The sequence below is a fragment of the Thunnus thynnus genome, chromosome 12, assembly GCF_963924715.1.
Source record: "Thunnus thynnus chromosome 12, fThuThy2.1, whole genome shotgun sequence".
In the NCBI taxonomy this organism is placed as follows: domain Eukaryota; kingdom Metazoa; phylum Chordata; class Actinopteri; order Scombriformes; family Scombridae; genus Thunnus; species Thunnus thynnus.
Window position 1 is genome coordinate 7806923 of NC_089528.1, and position 18208 is coordinate 7825130.

The window sequence follows — 18208 nt, forward strand, 5'->3', positions numbered from 1 at the left end:
CCCAGATAAGACAGGAAACTAGATTTCACCTTTAAAATAAGAGCCTTAAGGATAATGTTTGTACACCCAAATAAAGCCATAATTCATACTATGTACAGAAGAATACACATGGGAGTTAAATTACCCATGTGTAGACAGATGCCCCTATAAACAATCAGTAATCCATATTCCCAAACAATTTCCAAGCAATTGATTCAATAGACAGTCAACCTGGGGCTTGTTTTCACCTGGGCCCTTTGGGGTCTGGGGCAGGAGCACGCTTTGCCAGGTTGGAAGTTCAGCCCTTGCTGTGTTAAGTGTTTTAGAGGTGTAGTCTGATGTCCCTATTATGAGACAGCAATCTACATGTTAGAGCACAATTAGGAGGATATATCATTAACAGTCAATAGGAACCCTCTATCTTCTTGGACAATTTTGAGAAACATTTTCATAACAAAAAGACAGACATACACTGTTTTAAAAAGGGTTTGGTTGGGGTACATATACGATGTTTGATGTATAATTTGTACATTTCATAAAATGTTTACAGTCAGAATGCCACACTGGCCTAGCCACAACAAATGTCTAATAACTGAGGTTTGGTTGAAAGCTCTGAAAAAAGCAAGTAGGTGGACCTTGAGTTGAGATTATTTTGTCAAATCTTACTAATAGACCATTTTCTCTATAGACATTCGGACTTGTCACGAACGCAACGCACAGGTATAATTAACAAGATTAACAAGGGCTCCGTTTAGTCTTGCATGATACCTATAGCTATCATTGAAGACACTTCATTTTCCTGTGAATTTTGAATTTACATGCTACAAATACACATGTTGTATGCACACATTTTAAGGCTTATGTAAAATGGTGTTCTTAAATGTTTCTGTTTTTAGGCAAAATAATTAAGTTGAATTGAAACAAATTGAACAATATAGTATATATGGCCCAAAATAGGCCTTTTTCATGGAAGACACTTCAACATGTCGTAGTAGGAAAAGCACAAGTGTTAATAATAGAATCGCTGTCACACTGTCATGAATTATTGGCACACTTGAATAGGATAGAGCCACAGTTAATGTTATTAGTAACACCTGCACTTTTCCTACTATAACAACTCAAAATATATGCTGTGAAAAGGGCCTGTTATGTTTCCAGCAGTTGGAGAATTCCTTGAAGCAGCATTTTGACATTCATGTGAGGAAATAATCATATTTCAGATATGTATAATAATATGAAAACATTTAAATGTGTGGGGGTTTTTGTGTGTGTATAGTCAAATATTTCTTAGCTGGTGGGGTTCTCCTGGGTGAATTTAGATAACTTCAATATTTGCAAAATCCTGCCTAAGGCCCTGGCTCTGCTCCCATGAATGTATAAAAGAAAGTCATACCAGTGTAGCGGCTATATAAATGCAGGCAATGAAGCCATAATTAATGTTATAAGTTGTGCGTGTTTCTCCTGCTATGGCATGTCAAAAATATAGCTGAAAAGGCCTATTTGTAAGACAGTGGAAACTTCTTTCATCCCTATAACCTAATAAACTGCAATATAAACATGCCAGTTTCCCTTACAATGTGTCTGGTTTAAATAGTAGTCTAAATATTTTGGGAAATAATACTCCAAATGCTCTTTTTTTAAATTAAGGGTTTTATTTGGAAAGTAGTGAGAGGAAGTGAGTCGTCATTATGAATAGTTTGACTATAGGTTATATGTACGCCTTATTTTTTCTCCCACCTGTATTCCGCGAAGACCCGCCCTACTCTGCCACTGATTGGCTAGTACTCGCTGCCTTCGTTGGTTTGGTTGGTTAGTGTCAGGGTCAGAACCAATCAGAGGCAGAGTAGGGCGGGTTTTAGCAGAATGCGGGTGGGAAAAAAATAACGCTGTATGTACTGCATACAGTATTTAGGTTTCCAGCTAAGAGACTGCCGCCGCGTATCAGAGGGGGGTCGTTTGAGCTAGATTACTTTTTGAATACTGGCGACTCCCTGTACAGTGTTAAGGTATGTTTTTTTGTTTTTTTCCGAGCGAAAACCACCCACATAAACAGACTGTCATGCTAACTCAGCTAGCTCTCGACAGTCTCTTACAGAGCAGGCTTGACAGCATCTGCAAGGTTAGCTCGGCTCGGTCAGTCGGCCAGCCTCTGGCTCGTTTTACTGGCTGGTAACTTTTTAGTTAGCTCGCCGATTTAAATGTATATTCTACAACCTCAATAAGTCATACATACGTAGTTAAATGACAGTAACTTCCTATTTAGACAGCTCTAGGAGTGAATAACGCTACAGCAGCCAGGAGAAGCAGTCATTGTCCACTAGACTTGTAGTTCAAGTTGTTTTAACTGTTTTAAAAATATACGCACTTTTTATTGTGTGGTTTAGTGACAACAGAACTCTTCTATATATGTGCCGTTGTAATAGCTTTATCATGACCTTACACACACACACACCTTGAAGGGGTTTCATATACAGGAAGTACAATACTATCTATCTCAGTACAAGTCTGTAGGGTAATTTGCTCTCTGATAATAATCTGTCATGTTCTAACATTTCCTTGACACCACATACGCACATACCAACACACACATTCCCCCCTCCCACACACACATACACACATACACACACAGCCATGTCCCCATCAGTACCCCTGCAGGAGATGATCCGGGCCATCAGGTCAGCCAGGACACAGTGTGAGGAGCGGGGTGTCATCCAGAGGGAGTGCGCTGCCATCCGGGCACAGTTCAGACAAGCCGACAACGGTGGTCGATCTCACAACCTGGCCAAGCTGCTTTACGTGCACATGTTGGGCTACCCTGCTCATTTTGGTCAGGTGAGGGGATTTGGCTAATGCCTGTCATGGGTTTGCTTGGGTTAATGGGGTTAGTGGGATGAGGAACCACCATGGCAGCTGGAGGATCTGGGTTCAATTCACCAATGAATTGTCCCAAACACTGAACTCCTCACAGACATCATCTTAAGTGCTGAGTGCATGAAGGTGCAAGAGCTGAAACAGCACATTGTAGGATCATAAATAACCTGAATAGAATGAATATTCCACATATTACATATTCTTTTTGGTAACGTTACTGCTATGTGCATATAAACTTGTACTTTCTTGGTATTTCTGACTTCTCCTCTTGTTACAACACTATGAACTGTGGCTAATTCCCTCAAGCAAAGTCTGCAGCGTCGGGAACCCATGTCAAAGTCTATAAAACCATGAGGGTGGACATTGAAACTGGGCCACTGAATCCCTCCCGAGCCTGACCTCCACTTGGAGCAGGCAAGGAGCGGAGAATTTCCTAGGGGCATCAGTAGTATTAGTATTTCAAATAATTTCATGTTCAAAAGAGTTGTTGCTCTTCCCACTAGATGGAGTGTGTTCGGATGATAGCCAGCCCTCGCTATAGTGAGAAGCGGGTGGGATACCTGGGAGCCATGATGCTGCTGGATGAGAAGCAGGATGCCAGTCTGCTCATCACTAACTCCATCAAGAAGTAAGAGCAGCCCAAACGAATCAAAGAACTGATAAAGCAACTGGAAATCTTAAAACGCAGTGAACAAGATTAGTTTTACTATTTGGAATTTGAGATTATTTTGAACACAAATGTGTGTAAATGTACTGTAGATAAAATGGCGGTGGGGGTGGGGGCAAAACATCAGATAAGAAGAATAGAGCAAGTCAGACATTGTTCAAATTTGGAGGATATTCTTATATGATTTCAATAAAATGCTTAACTACACTGTCATCTGTGTGTTTTTCAGTGATCTCTCTCACAGTAGCCAGTATGTGCAGTCTCTGGCTCTGTGCACACTGGCCTGTATGGGTTCAGCGGAGATGTGCAGAGATCTTGCACCAGAGATTGACAGGCTGCTCCGAGCCTCCAACTCCTACATTAAGAAGAAGGTGAGGTATAATCACCTGAAAATAAGAATTGTTCTGTTTTCGTTACCTTAGAATGAGCCCTTTATATCTACATAGGGAGCAGGTCCTCTTCCACGGAGCCCCCCATGTTTCTATAGTAGCCTAGAACAGACAAACCAAACACTGGCTCTAGAGAGGGCCGGTTTTGCAGCCACCATAGGTTCTACAGAGGGGAGGGGGAGAACTCACTGTAGGGGAGAGGGAGGGGAGGGGTATTCAGTTGGGGTGGGTTAAAGGATTTGGCTGTCAATTTTGTATATTTTTCTTTTGTCAGCAAATCTCTTGTACAGAGCTAAACCAACAATGAACTCATCCTACTTATATGTATTGTGTGTGCATCCAAATCCTATATCATATTCCTCTGTGCCGTAGACCTCTGTTGTTGTCCAAAAACTATTAAAACCACATCAATGAGTCACACTGCTGCACTGGGTGTCATGTCCTTTAGTCACTGAAGACAGTGGTTACTGTGGCTTGTTTTGAAATGGCGACTTACTATCTAATCACTGTTTTTACTCTGTGGAGCCGTTTCTAAAGACGCCGCTGTAACCACCGTCTTCATGGACAAAGGAACATATCACCCAGTGCAGCAGTGTGACTCATTGACTTGTTTTTAATAGATTTTGGACAACAACTGAGGTCTACGGCACAGAGGAATACGATATATTAAGCTTTGGATACACACACAATACATATAAGTAGGATGAGTTCATTGTTGGTTTGGTTCTGTACATGAGATATGTTGACAATAAGAAAAATATAGAAACTCGCCAAATCCTCTAATGTCTCAAACAGATTTCAATTTCTCCTGTCATTAGTAAAATTCACAAGAGGCTCAGTGATGTAATGATGAATAACCGCTCTGATGACTTCCCCCACTGTCCACCCAGGCTGCGCTGTGTGCCGTACACATTGTGAGAAAAGTTCATGATCTTGGGGAGATGTTTGCGCCCGCCGCTCGTGCCCTCCTGGCTGAGAAGAACCACGGTCAGTTGATCTTAACGGCACATTTTGGTAATATATTTACCAGAAAGTTTCATCTTGGGTTAGCTGTTTCAAACAAATCTCTGTGGTTTTTGCTCTGTTCGTCTCTAGGTGTGTTACATGGTGCTGTAGTGCTCATCACCGAGCTGTGCGAGCGGAATCCAGAGACACTGGAGCGGTTCAGAAAGGTACGAGGAACACACACAAACACACATGTTGTCATTGAATGAGTTCAGTATCTCTAAATGTAGTAATAATGTGATTGTGCTGTGTGTACCTCAGACAGTGCCAGATCTTGTTCAGATCATGAAAGGTCTGGTTATTTGCGGTTATTCTCCAGAGCACGACGTGGCGGGAATCAGCGATCCCTTCCTGCAGGTCAGTCTGGACTCAACTGCAGCTTATGTATTGTTTATTTATTACCTATCTACCTTTGTTCAGCATTGTTCTCCATTTTCCTGAAACTGTGACAACAATCGACTGATTTTTTATCTCATTTCAATATGAACCATATGAGCATCAGATCGATTGATTTCAGTCTACATGAGCTTTATTTAGCTTGGATTCTGTCTTAAATGGTAACAGACTAGTAATAAATTGCTCTTGTTCTTTTTTTCAGGTTATTTCTTTATCACTAGCATCCTCCCATACTTCTTTCTGGTTTTGCTGAGTCAGTGTACCACAATAACTCGTACTGTAGTCCAGCTGCTCACTGTCTCCCGTCTCCGTCCCCAGGTACGCATTCTGAGGCTCCTGAGAATCCTCGGTCGCAACAACGAAGCAGCCAGTGACGCCATGAACGACCTACTAGCACAGGTTTGAACTTAACTTTTACAAAGTAGCTTTTAGCTTCCTTTTTTAAAAAACATCAGCTATCATTATATTTAACTATATTTTCTGTAATTCTGTCATCTTCTTACAACAAAGGTTGTATTCACTACTGTAGATTTTCTTTTTCATTCTTTTAATTCCCCTGTGCCTGTGTGAGTATTTTCCACTGGAAAGACATGCCCCAGATCCAGTTTTACTCTTATTTTATTTTTCTTTAACATCTGTTAAAAATAATTGAATCAGAGAGATGAGTGTATGTCCTATTTAAACTAATGTAACAGTGTGTGTGTGTGTGTGTGTGTGTGTGTGTGTGTGTGTACAGGTGGCTACCAACACTGACAGCACTAAGACCGTGGGCAACGCTGTGCTGTATGAGACTGTTCTCACCGTGCTGGACATCAAGTCAGAGAGCGGCCTCAGGGTAAGAGACTGAAATGCCGGAATGCTATTCATTGACCTGCTTTTCAAATATCGTAAATGAATAAATGCACGTGCGCTTCATTTCCACAGGTTCTGGCTGTGAACATCCTGGGACGGTTTCTCCTGAACAATGACAGGAACATTCGGTCAGTGCTGTTTTCTCTCCCCCTGCATCCCTCCTTCCTCAAATTCTTGTTTCTTTTTCCCTTTACATCTCTCCCACTATCTTTCCCGCCATTCTCTCTTATCTCTCAGGGTCATTTTACTTTTTCCATTCCACAAGGCCACTGGCAACCTCACTGCAGCCAGACAGAGAAACCTCCCGACAGGCCGTTATCAGCCTGAGCTCACTAATCACTTTCCGCTGAAACTGTTCCCCTAGAGCCACACCAGAAGGTCACTGTCTGTCTGTTAATGTTGATCTCTCAATTTCCGGCCTTGTCATTTCTCATCAGACAGTGTGGAGGCCTGTCAAGGGTTCTTTAGGGTTTTGTTATTGCCCTATTTCTAGGCTTTGTCTCCACAGTGGCCCTGTGGCCACTAGGCAGGCCAGTCTGGTTTTTACCTGCAGGCCCTTTTGTATCTCTGTGTGGCTATGTGACAGTTATAGGACTGGTTTATTCCCGTGAGACCTGCCCGACTAGATAAGATCTCTCTTGCGCACACATAAATACTTGATCAGTTCATGAGACATTTCAAGTGGAAAGATAAATAATTTATCTCACCACGTTGGGAAAGTAAAGTTTGCACAGCACTGTTCATTAATTTTGATCGTTTGCTGCCTGTAGGAAGTTATTTAAAATACGATTAATTTGCTAAATGTTGTCTGCTACAGTAGACACACGAGACCTTTATCATTTCAGCTTCCTCACAGTACTTCATTATATTGCCGCATGAAACTTGAAACTTGATGTTCTCATTTTTGGCTGTCCAGGTATATCGCCATGACGTCTCTTCAGAGGATTGTAGGGACCGACCACACCGCAGTGCAGCGCCACCGAGGAACCATAGTGGACTGCCTGAAGGACCAGGATGCTTCTGTCAAGCGGTATACATCTCATTTTTGATGAATTGGATGGAAAACATAGATGGAGAACTTGTTCCCATACAGCCAATCAAACCTTTGCATTAACCGTGACGTCAGCGTCCTGTCATAGGCAGAGCAGACGGTCACACTGAGCCTAATAGCATCCTGCTACACAACCCACGTTAGCTTTCCTGCTAAAGTCTCCTTCTTCTCTAACTTATAAACCTGAACACACATCATGTCCTGCATTTCAGCTTGTCGAATGAGCCACCAAACAAACATTAAGCAGATGTGAAATGTGACCTCAGTTGAAAGTTGGACTATTTTTTTTTTCAAACTTAAACAGCTGGTCAGATATCAGTTCAGTTTAAAGTGGAAATGTAAGAGGTGTCTTTTTCATGTGTGGGACACTTGGTGATGCTCCCATTAACAGCATCACTTGGTCTGTCCTCCAAGTGCTATAAAACAAGATGATAGAAAAGTGCTGTGTAAGGCACAATCTTACAACTGTCGAATGATGAGGGACAAATAATGTTGTGATATATTGTGATGTCATCACTTACAATGCAATATCAATAATCTGTTTTACTTGTGATATCTCATGTCACATAGGAATTGTGATACTGTCACTGTTGTGGGTATAATAGAGTGATTTCCAGCCCTACTAATGATGACAATTATAACTTAACTGATGATGATGATGATAACTTCTTATATGCACTTTATTTACAAAAAGGTTCAGAGAGCGTCAAACGCAGTTGAAATAAGTCATTGTGTTGCTCGAGGGCACTTCAGCAGGGTCTGCTGTCATTAATGTCTCTGCCCAACCCTCCAGCCGTGCGTTGGAGCTCTCCTTGGCGCTGGTGTCAGCCAGCAACATCCGCTCCATGATGAAGGAACTGCTCATCTTCCTCTCCTCCTGCCCCCCCGAGCTCAGGGCTAACGCTGCCAGCGGCATATTCAACGCCGCTGAGAGGTGAGTGGAAACACCACAAACAAGCAAACGTGCACATACATGATTGTATTACATACACTTACTGTCTCTATGCATGCAAGCACACATACATTCATGTCAATACATATAAAGACAAACTGGGATCGGCGTTGAGATATATATATATATATATATATAGAAAAAAAAAGATGATGGGTAAAAATGTGATGCAACTGTTATAAGAAAAAGTCACTGTGCTTGAAATATGTGTGTGTCTACATGTCTCACCCTGTGTCTGTCTCCACTACTTCACTGGCACTGTGACGATGAATAGTCTTCTCTGTTTCAGCCGTATATCTCTCTCTACCACTTGATGCACTTCTATGTGTGTAAGTAGTGAGAGGATGCTGATGGATTTGTGTGTGCGCGTGTGTGTGTGTGTTTCTGACTCACCCTCAGGCACCACTGAAGTGTGTGTGTGTGTGTCTCTGTCTCTGTCAGGTATGCACCCTCCCAGCGCTGGCACATTGACACCATCCTGCATGTCCTCACCACGGTAAATACTGACTATGGCACACACAGTCCTGCCTTTTTACATGGGTTTCACACTTTTAAAGCTGTGTTGTGCCATCATCTATGTTGTATGTACCAGGGGCCACATGTATGATGGGTATGTATGCATTGAGAAAAACACTGAATGCCTTACTTATGAACAATTTAATTTGACAAGAGAAGTTTAGTGTAGTTTGAACGCCACTGCTCAGGCTTCCAAACAAAATGTAGGTGTCAGTTCCACAGTCACTGCAATTTTCCTCTTTTCGCTTGCAATATTTCAGTGAAGAAATGTGTGCTTAATGTTTCACACTCGTCCATGAAAACAGTTGTGCAAGGTCTTTCAATAATCTGACAAACTAATTAAGTATGGAGAAATACAGAAAGACAAGTAGGCATCTATTTATTGCAGATTCTGTACAAACTATCATATGTGCAGCCCCTAAATAGATACTAAATAAGCTGTTTATTCTGGACTAACCTTCCATTTTGCACTTTGTTACATCCTTACTTTTAATTTTGTGCTCCATCTCCATAAGGCAGTAAATGAAACCCAGGTGATTTGTTAAAAGCTAATGCTTACACTAGTGCTCTCTCAAAATGATGGAGTGTATAGAAAGGAGGATGCGTGTAGAAAGGGTAGATGTTGGCGGAGATGTGGCACAAATGAAAGCTTAATCCACATCAGTAAATATCCTTTATACTGTTATATCTATCTGTGATGGAAATGTCCACTAAGTTAGTGTTAGTGTTGTGTCTGAGAGGAAATGTAGGGCGACCTAAATACTTGGACCAGCTGTCTAGTGTATGTGTGTGTGTGTGTGTGTGTGTGTGTGTGTGTGTGTGTGTGTGTGTGCGCGCTTGTGTTTGACTCTGATTCTCGCTCTGCCAGGCAGGGGGCGACGTGAGAGACGAAACAGTGCCGAACCTGATCCAGCTCATCACCAACGCCTCAGAGCTTCACTGCTACACAGTCCATAAGCTTTATCGGGCTGTGCTCACTGACATCTCTCAGGTGTGTGTGTGTTTTCTCCTGTCATTAAAGGAGCACTCCAAGGGTTTTTTTTTTTGCAGATTGGCTTGTTGTTCCGCTCACTCTTTCAGTCAACCTAAACAGTAACATCACGGGTCTGTCCCCATGTTGCTCCACGCTGATGCTTTGTGATACAAGAAACAGAGTAGTAGTAGTATTTCAGAAACTATCAAGGAAACTTTACTATAGAAAAAACAGAAGTCAGAACTCTTGCAGAAGGTGTGAGGACAACGGTTTAATTGCATCACGATCAGACTTTGGTCATCCATTGCATACAGACATACAGACAGTTGATGCAAAGGTAATCCAAAAATACATACAGGGGGACTTTCAGTGAAGTTACCCATGAGGTATTTTCAAATGAAGTAAACAGAGCATGACATTTTATTTTCTCTCTGAAACTTGAAGAGCCAAAAGCCGTTCATGAAGTCAAACTGAGTAATGAAATGAAATGATATTCCAGAGATATCATTTTTTGTTGTGTAAAAAGGCAGTTGCTATTTTGAAAAGTCATTTTAAAAACCTTCTTGAGATCAGAGAAGGATGAATTCTATTAATTCATGAAATTATTTCATATCTCTAATTACAAATCTTATAAATAAATAGAAAACGCTTAATTCAACTCAGAAGAGAAGGGCATCATTTTCATTTTAAATCACTTTGTAGCACAGCATATTATGCAAAAATTTGAATGGAGACATCTTCATCGTGTGTCGGATCAGAGCTGAGTTTGGTTCTGCGGTGGTGAGAATAGCCAGGCTTTGAGTTTGAAATCGGCTGATGCAACCAGGTTTATTTTTAGAAGTCTGCTGAGCAACCATGCACTCATCTTCTGTGTGGCACAGTTTCACATCTTCCACCACATTAACTTCGGAAAAAAAATGGTCCTGATGCTTCAAACTGCTTTGCTGGCCAACAAGCCAATCTGCCATGAATTACAGAAGCGTTTCTTCATGATCAACACATTTCACTGTAAATGTAACGTACATACACGTGGTTTTATAAGGGTTGTTTTTGCTCTGTGGATATCTGCAGCAACCCCTGGTTCAGGTGGCGTGCTGGTGTATAGGAGAGTATGGAGACCTGCTGCTGAGAGGAGAGTGTCAAGACACTGAGCCTGTTCAGGTACATAGACTACAACAAATGTGATGGATCATCTTAGTGCTCAGAATCTATAACTTGTCGATGTTACATCTCTAGTTTCAGTATTAGAAAAATGCGATGGCAGCTTTCAGACTTGGTATTTCTATATCTTGTGATCAGGTCTCTGAGGACGACGTCCTGGACGCCTTGGAAACGGTTCTACAGTCCCACATGTCGTCCCCAGCGACCAGAGGCTTTGCTCTCACCGCCACCATGAAACTGAGCACACGCATCACCGATAACGTGGAGTAAGACACACTTCTGTCACTCACAGCTCACAATGCAGTTAACAGGCCACTGTGTCTTGTTTAAAGTAGTGATGAGTATGATTTTTCTTATTTCGCTGCGTAATTTTAAAAAGAACACAACACACAACACAGTATTTGCTTGTGCAGGAAGGTCTGTTGGTCACAACAGGTGACTTGATGGTTCATTTGTCATGTGTTGAGAGAAAAAAACAATCCGGCCCGTTGCTGAGGAACAGAACCCCCCTACACACTGACATTTCCAAACACCATCAACCTGCATTTGTTTGCTACAACATGGCAACAAATTAAACCACAATAATACTAATATCTGTAAATAATCTCCTCACTCACTCTCTTTCTTTCCACCGATCGCCCCGGTCAGTCGGATCAGAAGCATCGTCAGCATTTACGGCAGCTGTATAGATGTGGAGCTCCAGCAGAGGGCAGTTGAATACAACGCTCTATTCAAAAAATATGACCACATGAGGTGAGCAATGACTTGTGCTGATGTGAAAGTCAGCTTTTCCCACAATTTTACAAGTGGTAGTGGAAACACATATTTATTTATTTTTTGCCAGAAAGAGCTGAGATGTTCCTTCTCTCCACAGGGCAGCAGTGCTGGAGAGGATGCCTGTGATTGAGAAGAACTCTCCGGGCCATACCAACGGAGAGTCAACAGGGGACACCATCAAGGAGATCCAGCCCACCAAAGTCAAGCAGGAAGAGCCACTGTTGCCACAACAACCTGCTAACCAGGTAAAAACATAATGATAATAGAGATACATTCAGGTTTCATGACAACAACTCAGTGAAGACTAGATGGACAACCTTGTGAGCTTAGTTTTCCATGCAGTTTATCTCCGTCTCTAACAGTTGAGTCATGGTTTACTCATTCTTATACGTGTTATCCCTCAAAAAAAACTTGCTCTGAATATGCAGGTTGGCGTTAAGGTTGAAACAATGAACTGAGTTGTAGTTTCCCCCCTGCTGTCTGTGGTTTTCCTCAGGTCTGTGATCTGTTGGACCTGCTGGGGGGCTCCGAGGAACCACTGCAGCCCAGTCCTGCACAAGGCGGCACGGCACCAGGCCTGTCCATCAACACAATTAGCCCTGCTGGAGGAGACCTTCTGGATCTGTTGGGAGGCTTAGAGCCCACACCCGTCGCACCAGGTCTGACCCTCAGATACACACACACACACACACACACACACACACACACACACACGAGTAGAAACCAAAAGGGTTTAGGAGTGAAAAAAACAAGAGAGGGGAAATAAAATTGGATGTGAAACAAGAGAATGTAAAATATGAGAGACTGAAACTTGTGTTCATAGCTCTAAATCAAGCCACCAGGCAAGTCCCTAAAATTTCAATGCAAATAAGAAAATATGAAGGTGACATTTGCACTTCTTTTTTTTTCTGTTTTTCATAGCTCCCACGGTGACAGTGTATGAGAAGAGTGGTGTGACTTTGACACTAAGTTGTGACAAACAGTCAGACACAGGCCTGACAGTCACACTCACAGCCTCCAACTCCAGTGACTCAGACATCAGCTGCTTCACTCTACAGGCTGCAGTGCCCAAGGTCTGTCTCCACACATCAATGCGTTCATCTTGTTAATCATCCACTGATTGAGTCACTGCCAAGCAAACTTTCTCTGTCAGTGTCGGTGTTCATTTTTAGCCATGCTAACAGCGTGGCTCTTGGGATGACAACGTCCGTCAGCTGGTCTGCCTACCGCTTTTGTCCAGACGTACATATCTCACCAACCGTTGGATGGAATGCCACGAACTTTGTACTTACATTCATGTTCCCCAGAGGATAAATCCTAATTACCTTTATGATCCCTGATGTGACCTCTAATGCCAAAATGAGGTTCATTTTTGTAGTTTTGAGTGGAATGTCTTGTCAACTATTAAACGGGTTTGGTGATCCCTCCACTCTTTATCTAGCACCATCAAAAAATTGGTCAAATATTTGATTTGACCAATTAATAATCTGACAGTAATGCTGATAAGCATGCTAAAACACTGAACTAAGTTACTAAGAACCAGGAACATGGTAAACATTATACCTGCTTCATATAACAATGTTAGCATTGTCATTATTTATTTATTTGTTGGTTAATTTAACAGGGATCATGCAGTTACATATTCTGTGTTAAAATGTGTTAGGGCGAGACAAAAGCGTAGTTTTCAGCTGTGGTCAGTTGACAGATGTTACAAAGTCACCCTAAAAGAGCACGTTAACATACTGACAGTAGCATTTAGCTTAAAGCCCCACTGCGCCTAAGTAAAACCTCACAGAGGCACCAGCATGGCTCTAGACTCTTGTTAGGTTTCCTGTCAAGAGATTCAACATCAATTTATAACAATCGACAACAGCTACTTGTGGCAGAATACCAATATTTGTATGCTATACTATACAAGAGCACTGACTAGCCTGTGTTGCTTGGTGGGTGTGAGTTTTAAACCCCAGCATGTTCTCAGTGGCATTAGTGCACAACAGCATGCATGTGTTTTGCTGCTTTCAGAGTGTCCAGTTACACATGAAGGCCCCCAGTGGGGACTCTCTTCCTGCACGAGGCACAGCTAAGGTGACCCAGATGGTGGTCCTCAACAACCCAAACAAGGTGGGCTTGGCACACACACGCACACACACACACACACACACATGCACACACAAAACAGTTATTGTTAGTAAGAGGCAAAGTCAGGAGACACTTCCCTCTTTTATATCAAACTTTATCAGCAAGAGATAAAAGTTTCTGTCGTAAAAGTTAGATGAGTTTGAAAATACAAGATAAGAATAAAAATGTTTCTTCACATTTCCACACATCTACAAACCTTATTATTGTATTCATCAAGAAAGATCCATTATTGCTAAAATGTGCCAGGTCCAAATCTTTTTTTTTAACTCCCATCCTAGATGTTTATTCTAGCTGCTATCTAAATCCTGCTTCTCCCTTCCAGGTGAACCTGAAGATGAGGATACGCATATCTTACACAAACCAAGGATCCGGCTTTCAGGATACAGTCCAGATTGACTCCTTCCCTGGACTCAATGCTGCCAGCCACTGACAGCAGCCGCTCAGTCCAACAGGACTACGATAAGAGTCTGTGAATGAATCAGCGGGCGTCACCCCTTCACTGATGAAGGGTTTCTGTGCCGTGAAACCCTCTACACTTCAGTCCAAGCTGCTGTTTCTCAAACACCTGATTTTGTTTGTTTTTAACGGCTGAGGAACATGTTTCTTTCACAGGAAATCACAGCCTCATGTATGAACTCAGTTTTCCCTTCATTTGGAAGTCAAGTGTAAATGAGAGTGATGTGGCACAGGCTTTGGAATATGCAGGTATAACATGAAAATACTCAAATATTAGTATTTGTCTTGGAATTTGCGGTGTCAACTGTCCATACAAGTGTACCTAAGTACCATCCAGGTTTTTTTTTTAAACTACAGCTGATTGTATTCATATTCCAAACTTCAAAATATGTACTTTTTTCGTGGCTCCTGTCACACAGCACTCCATCTACCCTCCCTTCAAAGCGATTTCCTTTATGAAATACTTTCCTTCATCCTCTTCACATTGTTTAAAAAGCAGCTGAACACTAACAAATGAACCGCTCCTACTGTTATGAAACACTGTTATCCAGATTTTAAACACAACCATATGACTCGCTTCTGCTGGTCTTCAGTCACTCCTATCTTTTCTCAGAGTATACATCTCAGCTCCTAATTTCTCCTGTGCCTTTCATACCTTTGAGAGCAGAGGTTTTTTTTTCTCATGTACTAAATAATGTAATTATATAGTTTTGGAGGCAAAGAAACGGTTTTAATTGTAAGTTAGCGTTACATAAACATGTTCTAATCATTCCCATACTAGCAACTCTTGCTTTTCCTGAACAGTATCTCCTTGTCTATTGTTTACAGAATACCTTTACTGAGTTATTTTGATTCATGAAGGCTGTGTACAGTGACACAAAGATGGGCATGGTAACTCCCTGCAAGATGTATATTTTAGATACTAAGTACTGTATATACAGTAAGCACAATTGGAAGAATTTTAAGTCTTTGATCAATTTACACATGCAAGAAAACATACCTCTTAAGAGCCAGTTAGTAATTTGATAAATCATCTCATAATCATCTTTTAAAAAAACACTGGATGCTGGATGTCAGCAATGGTGCTTCAGTGCAATCTGTACCAGACTGTTTCAGATCACTACCTTAAATTAAAATGTAAAAGAACAGACCAGGAGGAGTATTCTGTCAACTGTTTAGATCCTCTTTGAAGCTTCTGTCTCATCTCATTTTCTAATAAAAATTTAAAAAAAAAAAAAATCAGTTTTCAGAAGCCTCAGCAGTGACTTGCGTCGGTATCTGTGCTCAGTGTGTGCATTTGAAGGACGACGCTCGACTCAACTTCAGCATTTATTCACAAGCAAAAAAGACCACAGTGTTGCCAAAACTGTCTCTTGTACTGCATGAGTGTCTGCATCAACTGGTCAAACTCAGAAAAGCCAATGTGGGTTACAAAAAAAAAAAACAACAAAAGGAATTAGAACGTCCTTTTTATCTCTTTTTTTAGGGGGGGGGGGGGGGCGGTGGTTGATTTTGTTTGCTTCGGCCCGGGAGCGTGGGATTTCATATCTATGTGCTGCAGCATGGTTAGATGGTGACAGACACCTAAAGCGTTGGCACTCAGCTGGCCCCAGGACAACAGCCACTCATGACAGGGAGTTGGAGTGTATGCAGGGCCTGTGGAGCGTTGAGCCTCCTCTTAGTGCCAACACAAGATGAAGCACCGAGCCTCCCTGGATCTTGTAGTCTGCCGCCGTCTTCTCATCGTTCCTGAGGTCGATAAGACACAGCGGAGAGGAAAAGATGATTTAGAGTATGAGGCTTGTAACTACTACAGAGGAACATCATTCACTGTGTGCGGACTCACATCTGTTTTCCGCTGTAGATGAGTCTTTGTTGCTGAGGGGGGATCCCTTCCTTCTCCTCCACCCTTTCTTTGATTCGCTCCACCTGCATTTACACAAAGACAAAGACTTTAAGAGATGATTTGATGCTTTGCGGTTCAGTATTTAGGTTTACATGTCTTTATTCTCTTTTACACGGACAGTTTGTTAGGACAGTTAGCGGCATCACCTTGTCTGTGGGCTCAATGTCGATCTCTATTTCTTTTCCAGTGAGAGTCTGAAATAGAAATGTTGGACATGATCACGTTAACACCTGGTTTCGGATGTGAAATCGCACAATTTGCAATCAACGCAGGGCAGAATAGAGTAAAGCTCCATTTTCATACAACTTTACACCAAAATTCTGTGACTTAATACATTTCTGCTAATGCTTTTTATCATGGTCAGACATGTACCCAATAAAATTATAGAGTAATAAATATTCAAATATATTTACATAATATATGTGATAGCTAGGGTTGCTGCTAATGGGCTTTTATTTCCACAGTACTTTTATTAATGGAAAAATGCCCGTTACAATTGCTCAGAGCATATAGTGATATCTTCGAATTAGAGACGCACTGATATTAATATCACATATCAGTCTGATACTGACTCAAACAGCTGGATCAGGTATCAGTGACAATGAGCCGATCTGGTAGCAGATACCATTATTTTAATAAATAACAATTTGATACATTTATATCTATGTATTTATTTGTTAGATTTTGTTTAACAAAGTGAGGAAAGTAATGTTTAAGACAAGCCTGATGTTGCCTTACATATAATAGACTGATCCCAGTCTTTTCCACACAGTGAGGCATACAGCTTATTAATGCAACACTGGTAGTGGATCGGTACTCGGTATCGGCCGATACCCAAAGCCCAGGTATCGGTATCAGGACTGAAAAAGTCGGATCGGTGCATCCCTACTTCAAATGTCTCGTTTTGAGTGTCTGTGGGTCTGTCTGCACTGACACCTCGCCTGTCAGTATCTGGTTACAGGACCTGACGGGTCACAGATTTTTGTGTATCACCTCCACAGAACTGGCTGCTTTTGTTATTAAAATCAGCAAGTTATCAAATGACAATAGCGGCTGTGAGTATCACTAGTGCAGCAAGTTCAGGGATAATTTGTAGCTCCGCTTAATACTGCGCCAAAAACACACAACAGGAGTTGAGAGTGATTTAGCATATAAAGAAAAAGCTTCTATTCAAGTTAGAATGAAGCTATTATTGCCTCCCGGCCCTGAATTAACACCGGTCATCTACTGTTAGCGGTTACAGCAGCACAGCGAGCGACGGCTGAATAAACACTCTCTTACCTTCACTTTGATCAGCATGTTGAATTAACAGTAAACTACAAATCGAAATGATATGAGTTATTTACTGAACAAAACGCTTCGTAAACTGGCGAATATTAACCTGCTCGCCCAGCTCGAGTTTACTTCCTGTCCTGTGTGGCACGCTAAAAACCTTCCGACGTCGTCGCTCACCGGGAGAATAATGGTTCCGCTCTGGTGGAAACACATCAGCTGTTCTGAACTCACTGCAGCAGCAGATATTTACACCCTTTGTTTATGTGAAAGTGGCGATATCACGTTGTGAAAATACTACATTACAAGTAAAACTTCATTCACATTTTCACTCAAGTAAACTCAAAATTGTATTGAAGGTATCATGTAAGAGTGTTGTATTTATATGCATATTATATTATTGGTGTATTATTAATGTCGTAGCTGGTCGAGGTGGAGCTGAATTTTAATACATATTTTAATTTGAATATTTAACCGCTTTAAGTTTCTTTCTATTTTTCTAATAGAAATTTTAATTCTAAATGTATTATTGTTGGGTCTTGCATGTAGGATACTGCAGTTTTTTTTCTGTGAGTCAAGGGGGTTTCCAAAGAAAATTTCAATAATGCAGAGGAGGGATTTTTTTTGTTGTTGTTTTTGGGGAAAAAATTAAAAAATTCAGTCCTCACCCCCACCCCAATAATTTTTTTACAGTCCAAACCTACTTTTAAGTAGTTCAGTCTGTAAAAATGGATCATATTTTACAAACTGACCATGTTTTATATGTAAGATATTATGTACAATATAAGCAATGTAAGGTAGCTAGCAGCTAAAGCTGTTGAACAAATGTAGTGGGGTAAAAAGTAC

At 41.4% G+C, this 18208-nt stretch overlaps 2 protein-coding genes across 3 annotated transcripts; one reads left to right on the forward strand and one right to left on the reverse strand.

The window, feature by feature from the left end:
* The first annotated feature begins 1844 nt into the window (after positions 1 to 1844).
* Positions 1845 to 15636, forward strand: ap1g2 (adaptor related protein complex 1 subunit gamma 2). Of its 2 annotated transcripts, XM_067605045.1 has the most exons (22): positions 1845 to 1985; positions 2609 to 2811; positions 3354 to 3478; positions 3747 to 3888; positions 4797 to 4893; positions 5002 to 5078; positions 5173 to 5268; positions 5626 to 5706; positions 6044 to 6142; positions 6232 to 6287; positions 7076 to 7189; positions 8004 to 8144; positions 8604 to 8658; positions 9547 to 9669; positions 10723 to 10812; positions 10951 to 11078; positions 11461 to 11565; positions 11687 to 11834; positions 12086 to 12248; positions 12511 to 12662; positions 13612 to 13710; positions 14051 to 15636. In XM_067605045.1, the coding sequence occupies exons 2-22, from the start codon at positions 2611 to 2613 to the stop codon at positions 14156 to 14158; spliced, it is 2400 nt and encodes a 799-aa protein (XP_067461146.1). In that variant the 5' UTR covers positions 1845 to 1985; positions 2609 to 2610; the 3' UTR covers positions 14159 to 15636. The 2 variants fall into 2 exon arrangements, with proteins under 2 accessions (XP_067461146.1, XP_067461145.1); XM_067605044.1 differs by having other exon boundaries at positions 4797 to 5078.
* A 37-nt stretch (positions 15637 to 15673) lies between these two features.
* nedd8l (NEDD8 ubiquitin like modifier, like) lies at positions 15674 to 17529 on the reverse strand. Its single transcript, XM_067605055.1, has 4 exons — positions 17372 to 17529; positions 16237 to 16284; positions 16031 to 16113; positions 15674 to 15933 (listed from the first exon to the last, which is right to left on the reverse strand). The coding sequence occupies exons 1-4, from the start codon at positions 17387 to 17389 to the stop codon at positions 15810 to 15812; spliced, it is 273 nt and encodes a 90-aa protein (XP_067461156.1). The 5' UTR covers positions 17390 to 17529; the 3' UTR covers positions 15674 to 15809.
* Positions 17530 to 18208: the final 679 nt, after the last annotated feature.